Source organism: Leptonychotes weddellii, chromosome 8 (assembly GCF_054177405.1).
Source record: "Leptonychotes weddellii isolate Sample4059 chromosome 8, ASM5417740v2, whole genome shotgun sequence".
Classification (NCBI taxonomy): Eukaryota; Metazoa; Chordata; class Mammalia; order Carnivora; family Phocidae; genus Leptonychotes; species Leptonychotes weddellii.
This window is the reverse complement of record NC_138376.1, coordinates 61,512,781-61,523,070: the sequence shown is the minus strand read 5'-3', so window position 1 is coordinate 61,523,070 and position 10,290 is coordinate 61,512,781. Positions and strand designations below refer to the sequence as shown.

At 39.4% G+C, this 10,290-nt stretch overlaps 1 protein-coding gene across 6 annotated transcripts in view; it reads left to right on the top strand.

The window, feature by feature from the left end:
* Positions 1-10,290, top strand: part of UBE3D (ubiquitin protein ligase E3D) — a 144,178-nt gene that overhangs the window by 79,700 nt on the left and 54,188 nt on the right. For 4 of the 6 annotated variants that reach the window (XR_014147784.1, XM_081828594.1, XM_081828593.1 and 1 more), the window contains exon 9: positions 2,338-2,476. Coding sequence is in view for 4 of the 6 variants with exons in the window: in XM_081828594.1 (XP_081684720.1) it covers positions 2,338-2,476 (139 nt within the window). In the remaining 2 variants the exon portion in view is untranslated. Of the gene's footprint in view, positions 1-2,337; positions 2,477-4,627; positions 8,879-10,290 lie in introns of those variants that run through there. The other 2 variants (XM_081828595.1, XM_031028693.2) reach the window with 2 other exon arrangements.

Sequence of the window (10,290 nt, the reverse complement as noted above, 5' to 3'; positions counted from 1 at the left end):
GGACTTGTCCAAGAGTGCTTGTCACTGGTCAGTGACAAGGAATGCTAAAGAATTTTAATTTCTACTTGAGTGTCCTTTTTGATAGATCATACCATAGCCACTTAGCAGCATGTTGACACCTTTGAGCAGCGGTTAAACATTCCTTTGTGTGACCCAGAAATCCCATTTCTGATTATAAGAATAACACTTGGAAAATAAATTGAATTATTGAACATACAAATGTAAGTGGAATGTTTTTCTTACAGCCAGTAAAAGGTTAATACCTGGGTGTGTGTGAGGAAAAACAACTAATCTTATCTTTATTTCCACACTGGGCAGCAAAGTTAGAGGAATCCACAGGTTATGGCTGCTCAGGTCTGATTTAGGATGAGTCGCACAGCTCAAATAAGAATACAAGGAGGGTGGTGGTTAAGTGTTGTAATGGATACAAATATGGTATTAGGCAAGTAGTTCATTCTTATAAAGGAAACAAGAGGATGTCTCCAAGGAAGTGATACCTACGTAGGTCTTGCTGGATAAACAGAAGTTCACCGGGTAGCCTAACAGCCTTCCAGGCCCAGAAAACTGCATGAGCAAGACATAATGTGTTGAGTGTAATGCCAGTCATGGCGTGATTTGTAGAGGGCATAAGGAAGCGGGTAGGGAGAATGAGCTTAGAGCCACTGCGCTAGCACTACGTTTGACTTCTACTAAAGACAGTGAGATTTTTATTTCCACCCCAGAGAAATGTTGACAGTGTTGTATCATGAATAAGAGGAGAAAGAATAACATAGCCAATCAATATAAGATAACGAGAAGTGTTTAAAACATGAAGAAGACACTCCAAATGCGCCCTTGCTGAAAACAGACCATTTTTGGGGGAAGTGGGCAGTGTCGTATTCCAGTCCAAGTAGTTGGCAACTGCTCCAAAGAAGAGTTAATTCCCCACCCCACGTCAGAAATGATAGCACAGGTAACCTGACTGATGACCGCTAAACCATCTGCTACGACTTATCATATAAACATTAAAATCCATTATTCCCTTAGCTGATGCTCTCTGACATTCCAGAATTCACCGATTGGGTTAAAGGCCGCTTCACAAAAAGAAGTTTATGTAAATGGAGAAGACTTTCAAGTCTTCTTTTTAAATATTTAGGATGAGTCACACAGCTCAAATAAGAATACAAGGATTATTGTATTACTTTCTGTCTTTGTCCACAAATACAAGGAGTACTGTATTATTTCTTTTTAAAAATTAGGACAGTGATAAGAGCTACTTTGATAGGGGCACAGTCAGGAAATACTCATGTAAATAGAAGAATTGACAGCTAAGACACATCCTATTCTTATTACATTGTTTTCCCATAATGACTTTCTGATTTTCCCCTTTACTGTAAGCACTAGATAGGAAGTCAGGAAACCGGGATTCTAGACCCAGCCATATCATTTCTCAACACATACCTCATCCCAGAGAAGTCTCTTTACTTTTCTAGCCTTCGGTTTCCTCATTTCTTGAATGAAATAATTTTCAAGTAGGTTCAATGGGATGTAGCAGAGATGCTTCATAGGCTGCTTTGGAAGATAAAGGGAGCCTCCTGCCAACCTTTCCCGTTCCAACAGAGCAGCTTTGCTTTTATTTGTATTATAAATGGAGCTTTCACAAGACTTTTTGATAAAAGGATTCCGTCACTTTTTAAAGGTTTGAAAATCAATGAACTAGACACTTCATAGGGCATATCCAGCTCAGAAACAATTTCCACATCTGTAGAATGAGAATAGCGATAGTTTCATTTCATAGGTATCTGAGGGGTGATTGCGATGTTACATATAGAAAAGGGCATAGAATATAGGAAGCATTCAGTATGTTAGCTGTTATCCATCCCCCAAGTAGGTCCCTCACAAATAAGACTGCATTTCATGTGACTCGTGAACTTTGAGTATGAAATACTGACCTGAAAAAATTGCCTAATCTGTTTTATATCAAAAACACTATAAAGATGTCTTGGATATTTACTCTGAATTTTTAGTAGAACCATTTTATTTCTATTTATTTGTGCGTTGCTTTTCCCTTTCACACTTGAAAGTCTTCTCCTTCTCCATCAGACTTTTGAACTAATTATGACCAGACACATTTATGAAATTTTTTTTTTTTTTTGAGAGAGAGAAAGTGTGAGCGGGTTGGGGAGGGGCAGAGACATAGGGAGAGAGAGAATCTTTAGCGGGCTCCATGCTGTGCTTGGAGCCCATCACTGAGCTGGATTTCACGATCCTGAGCTCATGACCTGAGCTGAAATCAAGAGTTGGACGCTGAACTGACTGAGCCACAATTATGAAATTATACACATCAATGTGTTTCAGGCTTTCCAGTGCTTGGGAAAGTGATATCAGCATCCACTCTCTAACCCTGCCCTCTGCAACCTGCTTGGAGCTTCTGTTGATATTATCAAGGAATAATGCCACGCTGCCGCCATCCCTTCGCTCTGTGAATTCCTTTCAGGTAAGTACAGCTCCTTTACCAGGTGTTGACTTTTCAGTTTTACTTGTAATTGTTTTTTAAGGATCTTGTATTTCACAGGAGAGAGCCCACAGAACCCACACTTCCAGATGATAATAATAATAAGCACAATGCATGTAATGCCTTGTCTGTCTCTTTGAAATAAATAAACAGTAGAGGCTCGGAATTGATTAGGTAATAGTCTAATAGTGGCAGAACCTGTACCTTTCTAACTCCAGAGTTTGTTCTCTTAACCTCCATCTCTCCTGCGTCTGAGAGAAATGGCAAAAACACCTGACAAAGACACTGTGAATGCCACTTTCCCTTTCCTAGCTTTGCCCTAGAACAAAGATTTTCAACCATTATTAGTAGCTTTGCTACTGTTAGCTTGCAGTCAAATTGCCAAATAGATGTTTAACACAGATGGTGTTACCCACTTCCAGCACCTTTTCCCTTTCTCCCAAGTCCCTCCCTCATCACTTTGACACTCCTCTGGATATTTATCTGTGCTCCTGGTAAAGGACGTGGTCAGAATAGAATAACATATGTGGTCTGATCAACGGGAAGACCTCCTCCCTGGTAGGCAGCTAATTGTCACTGAGGTGGCAAATGGGAATTAAGATGCTAACTAGTTGCTTAAGTTATGACCCGTAGCTACTGAATGTAACGTTGAACTTATCTATGACTCTTGACAATGGAAAAATACTCATGAGCTCTCTGAGGCTGATGAGAAGGTCACATACATTGCTGAGAAATGAGTAAACATGGGTTGGCTCTACTTCTGAAGGATTGTGGCTGTATCCTAAGATAACTTCAGGATCAGTGTATATTGCTTGATATACCTCTGTGGTAAAACAAGATGGATTTTCCTATGAATTATAGCTCAGGAAATTGTTTTAAAAAGTTGCTGCAAGGGAATGCTTCCGAACTCATTTTACAATGCCAGCATTACCCTGATACCAAAACCAGACAAGAATGCCACTAGAAAAGAAAATTATAGGGGCGCCTGGGTGGCTCAGTCCTTAAGCGTCTGCCTTTGGCTCAGGTCATGATCCTAGGGTCCTGGGATCGAGCCCCGCATCAGGGTCCCTGCTCGGCGGGAAGCCTGCTTCTCCCTCTCCCGCTCTCCCTGCTTGTGTTCCCTCTCTTGCTGTGTCTCTCTCTGTCAAATAAATAAATAAAATCTTTAAAAGAAAAGAATATTATAGGCCAATATCCCTGATGAACATAGATGCAAAAATCCTCAAGAAAATATTAGCAAACTGAATTCAATATACATTAAAAGGATCATACACCATGACCAGGTGGCGTTTATTCCAGAGATGCAGGGATAGTTCAACATCTGCAAATCAATCAGTGTAATATACCACATTAACAAAATGAAGGATAAAAATTATATGATCATCTCTAATTGAGTTAGAAAAAACACTTGACAAAATTCAACATCCATTTATAATTTAAAAAAAAACCACAAAACTCTCAACAGAGTGGGTATAGAAGGAACATACCTCAACATAATAAAGGCCAAATAATGACAAGCCCATACCTAACAATCATACTCAATGATAAAATCAGGAATAAGATAGGGATGCTCACTCTCACCACTTTTATTCAACATAGTATTGGAAGTCCTAGCCAAAGCAGTTAGGTAAGAGAAAGAAATAAGAGGGGATCTAAATTAGAAAGGGAAGGAAGTAAAACTCTTTGCAGATGATATATTACATAGAGAAAATCCTAAAAACTCCACCAAAGAACTGGTAGAACTAGTGAAAGAAATAAAGTTTCAGGATACAATATCAATATACAGAAATCTATTGTGTTTCTATATTCTAATAACAAAATACCAGAAAGAGAAATTAAGGGGGACCTGGGTGGCTCAGCTGGTAAAGCGTCTGCCTTCGACTCAGGTCATGATCTCAGGGTCCTGGGATTAAGTCCTGCATTGGGCTCCCTGCTCAGTGGGGAGCCTGTTTCTCCCTCTCCCTCTGCTGTTCCCCCTGCTTGTACTCTCTCTCTCTTTTTCTCTTTCTCTGTCAAATAAATAAATAAAATCTTTAAAAAAAAAAATTAAGAAAACTCAGTAGCAAAAAAAACCACAAAACACTTCAATTAAGAAATGAACAAAAGATCTGAACAGACATTTTTCCAATTAAGTCATACAGATGGCCAACAGGTACATGAAAAGATGCTCAACATCACTGGTCATCAGAAAAATGCAGATCAAAACCACAGTGAGCTATCATCTCACACCTGTTAGGATGGCTGTCAACAAAAATATAGGAAAGAACCAGCGATGGCGAGGATGTGGAGAACATAAGGGAACCCTTGTGCACTCTTGGTGGGAATGTATATTGGTGCAGCCACATGGAAAACAGAAACCTGTTGGCCAAAAAATTAAAAATAGAACTGCCGTATGAACTAGCAATTCCACTGCTGAGTGTTTATCCAAAGAAAAAGAAAACACTAACTTGAAAAGGTCTATACATCCCCATGTTCATTGCAGCATCATTTACAATAGCCAAGATACGGAAACAAACTAAGTGTCCAACTATGGATGAATGGATAAAGAAGTTGTGGGGTATATAGATGCAATTCAACCATAAAAAAGAATAAAGCCCTGCCATTTGTGACAACATGGATGGACCTGGAGGAGATTATGCTTAGTGAAATAAGTCAGACAGAGAAAGGCACATACCATATGATCTCATTTATATGTGGATTCCAAAAAACAAAACCAAAGAATCCCAAGTTCTCTCTATGGAGAGCACAAAATGGGTAAAGGTGATCAAAAGGTACAAAGTTCTAGTTATAAAATAAGTCCTGGAGATATAATGTACAGCATAGTGACTATAATTAATAATACTATATTGCATATTTGAAAGTTGCTAATAGGTAAGATTGTAAAATTTCTCATCACAAGAGAAAAATTATTTTTGTAACTGAGATGGTGCTGGATGTTAACTAGACTTATTGTGATCATTTTGCTCTGTATATAAATGTGAAATCGTTGTATACCTGAAACTAATATAATGTTATATGTCAGTTATACCTCAATTAAAAATATTTTTTAAATAACTGCTCCAGTCTAATTTGCATCCATATTCTCCTGGTAAGCCGTGATACTATGTTTGATTTTCTTCATGATACCAATTTCATACTTTGGCCTTGGTGTACCTGTTTTATTTATCACTACTTGATTATCAGCTTCAATCCTGAACTCTCAAAGGGACTTCTGAAAATACCTTCTCATTTTATAAGAGAGGAAACTGAGATTCAGAGAGATGGAGTGAGTTGGCCAGGGAATACCCACCGTGTTAGAGACAGCTGGACTCACCAGGCTTGTGCCCTGGTAATTCCACCTGCTACCCAAATGCAATACTTGCTCAAGTCCTGGAAGGTGGAGGGGATGTGAGTGGTAGATGAAGGCAGGTTGTGTCTACCTTGGAATGTACACACACACACACACACACACACACCCCTGATTTTGCAGTAACTTAAAATTATTTATATACTACCCTGAATCAGAAATGATTTAAAATTCTGTATATCAATCCATATTTCTTTTAAGGTTTGCTCATTGGATTGAACATTGAATAACATAAAAGTTTGTATATGCCCACAAACATTTATGGAGGGAGATACAAGAAACTTAATAGTGGTTATCTTTGGGGAGCAAGGCTGGAAGACATTTACTATTTATGTCACTTTCTCATGTACTGTTTGAAATGTTTATATGATGGGTGAATGGGATTCAAGAGGGATGACTCGGACTTGGAGGATGTTGCAGCATATGAGGGAGTTAGAATAAGCATCCATGATTATTGTGTGATATAAATTGAGAATAATTTTATTACAAAGTAGCCTCAACTCACGCCTTAAAGAGATTAGGTAGAAGAGTAATTTAAACTGGGTGTGGGGGAATTGAGAGGAGGCACATTCTGTATTGTCCCTGAGACAGAGGAGGTCTTAATCCCTTGACCGATCTCAGCTCAGGCTCATGTTGGCACCTGCGCACAAAAGCCCTGCGTGCTCTTAGTGGTGTTAGTGTCTTCTCATAGCAGCTCAACCACAGGAGCTCTGTGACTGACTGTCCCTCCCTACTAGTGATTATACTTCATCTGGGTTCAGCCTGGTTGCTGAATATTATTAATCAGGAGCACAGACACTTTCCCAGTTTCCAAGGTTCCGAGAAACTTGGCACAAGTTCACGAACAGTGTCTGCTAAAGCAATGTAGTCCTTGCTGCTGCCTCTGGAAAGAAGCATTCTTATCAGGAGAATACCAGAAATCAACTTCCTTATGCAGGTCTTCACTGCAAGATAAAGGATCAGTGAAGAAGGGGAGGATGTCTGTCAGTATTAGAAAGAGATGGCTCTGCTTTTTCATCTTTGTAACACCTACTTAATCATGTATTACAATGACAAGGAGTGGGGCTGCTAATTTTGCCCATATTTGGGGTTTACTTTTTCAACTGGAAATTGACTGTAATGCACATCTTTTAAAGTGCTGTATTGGCAAGAGCTGTAAAATAGTGGAATGACACTTGTTAAAGATACCATCTTTACATTTCCAACTCTCTTACTTTCCAGGCCAAGTTAGTGACTGTGAACACTGCTGCTTTTGTTTTTGTAAAAATGTTATTTTAGGTTTCCAGGGATTCAAATGGCACTCCTGCTTGAGCTGTTCTCACTGCCAAATCCCAAAAGGAAAGGTTTATCGTATTAATTAGAGCTATTAACGTATATGAAATTCTAACTTCTTAAATTACAGTGTAACATTTCTTTCAGGCCAATAGGGATATCTTTTGGTGGATTTGTTGTAATATTAACATGTACCGTGTCACCATACCTTAATATCCATAGTGTAACTATGAGCAAACAGAATCACCGATGCATTGCTAAGCACGTACTGTAGTTGTTGTACCCCAAGAAGAAGGATGGACTTATGTCACTCTCTGCTTAAGATTCTTCCATGACCTTCCTGTTGCAATGAGAACAAAATCCAAACATCTTACCAGAAACAAGACCTACCTTTGGCACTCTTGGTGTACACTCAATCAGGCCAGAGGCCCAAAGGCCCCCAGCTGAGCATTGTTTTCCCAGTTTGTGCATGCTTCCATTTCTTCTGCAGTTGGGTCTCATCCACTCTAAACGTGGAATAACTAAGTGGTATTAATAGGTGGAGCCATCTGGCTAAACTCTCTCTCTCTCTCTCTCCTAACTTACGGTTTGACTTCCACAGAGAATTCCCAAGAAGAGTCTTCCTTGGAAACTTATACTCAACTGAGAGATATGGTTGTTCCACCACTCGAGCCCTGAGCTGAGGAAATCTTTCTTGTTCTTTCCCACACCTTACCTCATTAACTCCAGCTCCATCAGCTGCTCCTGGCCTTCCCAACTGTGCAGGTGGCATTTCTAAGGGCATAGAGCCCCCCAATTAAAGCTTCTTTGTTTCCCCCAGGTAGATAGCTAGGTTCTACAATAATTGTAAATGTTTTCACAGACATCATCCTTTTTTAAATCCTCACAACAACAAACCCCATTTTAAAGATACAGAAAGTAAGTAATCTAGACAAGTTCATGTAACTACTAATATGCAGGGCTATTTTTTTTTTTTTAATACCTACCTAGGTTCTCTGATTCTGAGTCTGTTATTTATTCCATCCCATGACCGTTTCATCAAAGAAAATGGCAAAGGGTCCTTTTTCACAGTCCTGGGTTTGGTATCATCTTATTTTTACCATCTGGCAGCAACAGTTTTTCTTTTATTAATACATCCTTTAGAGAACCACAACCTTCAAACATGGGCACGGTGTGAGTAACATTCTCAAGCATTATGGATCCTAGCAGAAAAGTTGAGTTTCATCAGGTTACAGTTTTATGTATATGCTGTGTGATTGAATTATATAGTGAAAATATGTAGAAAAGAAGAAACAGAAAAGCTTTATAGAGCTTATCTATTACCATCTGATAATTAGGGTTGGTCAGGGATATTTTCTCAGCTCTAGATGGATTTGAAATCATACACTGTTCACTGAGGAAGGATGAAGCAGATGAAGCATCTTGAGTAAGGGACCTGTATACTATGTAGAGAAAAAGATTCTCATTTATGTTACTTGTATGTAGTTTGATTTTTAACTTTAAGAAATCCACTGATAGTTGAATTTCATCATTTCCATGATGTAAAAACTATATATTCAAGTTCTCAATTGTTCAGAAATTAATAATTTTACAAGTAATTCTCCCATCCATCTGCTTTTTCACTGCCTGCTAAGACCTCTGTCATGAGAGAAGAGGGAAGGAAAATAACACATGAAAATTTGGTTTAATCATTTGGCCATTTGTTGGAATCTCAGGTAAAAAGTTTTGATGATACAGTAGTTTGAAGGAAGTTGTGGTTTAATTTAAAACTTTTTTTTAAAAAGATTTTATTAATTTATTTGACAGACAGCGAGAGAGGGAACACAAGCAAGGGGAGTGGGAGAGGGAGAAGCAGACTCCGCACTGAGCAGGGAGCCAATGCGGGGCTCATGACCTGAGCCGAAGGCAGACGCTCAACGACTAAGCCACTCAGATGCCCCTAATTTAAAACATTTTTTAAAAAAATACAATCTATAGGGGCTCCAAGAAATTGTTAGGCAGAGGCCTGAGACCTTTACAGACGAGTAGCAACAAAGGGCTACAGAGAAGAGAAAGTGAGGTTTCTAACTCTACACCATTTTTTTCATCTACTTTTCAGACACCGCACAACACAAATGGCCTTATCTGTCTCTTGGGTGCCATGTTCATCTCTGGGTAAATAATAGCCATTATTACCTTTTAAAGTAATATTTTACAAATTGATTAGGAAAAGATCACTTTCATGATAAAAATTGGAAAATACAGAAAAATGTAAAATAAATCAAAATCTCTGGGAATAACCAATAACGGCATTGTAGGGTAATTCTTGTTAGTGTTTTTTGTGTGTGCTTCGAAAACACATGTGCCAATGTACATACACAAATACAAATATATTTTAGTATAAAACTGGCCTCATTGGAAATGCTGGGAATGAGATACTGGCAGTATTCTGCGCTTTCCTTTGCTTCATCTTCTGGCATGACGACAGTCTTCCTGGAGATTGCTAAAGGGCCTTGGGGGTACTTTTATATAAAGGTCCTATTATTAGTTGAGCATGGATAAGATAGGAGGCTGTAAGCCATTGCAGATGTCCAGGGGTTGCTGGAGACATAACAGGAGGTGGATAGACCTTCATCAAGATGGGCAGGCACTTGCTAGAATTTGTGCTCAGCTCTCGTTGTAATCCTTGTGTGCATTCCAGAGAGTTAAGGGAGTAGTGTTGGCACCCTCAAGTCCTGAGAAGTGTCAGCCTTCTTTCTTTCCTGCTAATTCCTTTGTCCTCAGTGGGCAGAGATAATCAGGAGTTGAGTGCTACTCATTGTATTTAGGGAATCCAGTCTCAAAGGTAGTGATTACTGCTCTATTTTCAATCTCTCAAAACAAATTTCTGAGAATTGCCTCAGCAATTTGGGTGTGAAAAGGATGTTGCCTTCTTCATCCCTTGTTGCCTGCAGGGCATTCTTGGTTTGGGAAAATGAGCAGGTATCCTTAGCTTAATACAGTTCTCTCGTGTGGATTCTGCCTTCCTCTGCCTCCTTTCCTACCTGACTACCATGCTGCCCTACTCTAGAGAGCGTTTGGAGGATGGGGCCAGGCAGAGAGCCAGCCAGAGGCCGCTCGCTCTGCCACGTGTCCCGCTCCTCAGGAATTTCTGTCCCCACCAAGGATTTAGGGTTGTAGGCAGAGCAGGCTAGTTCTT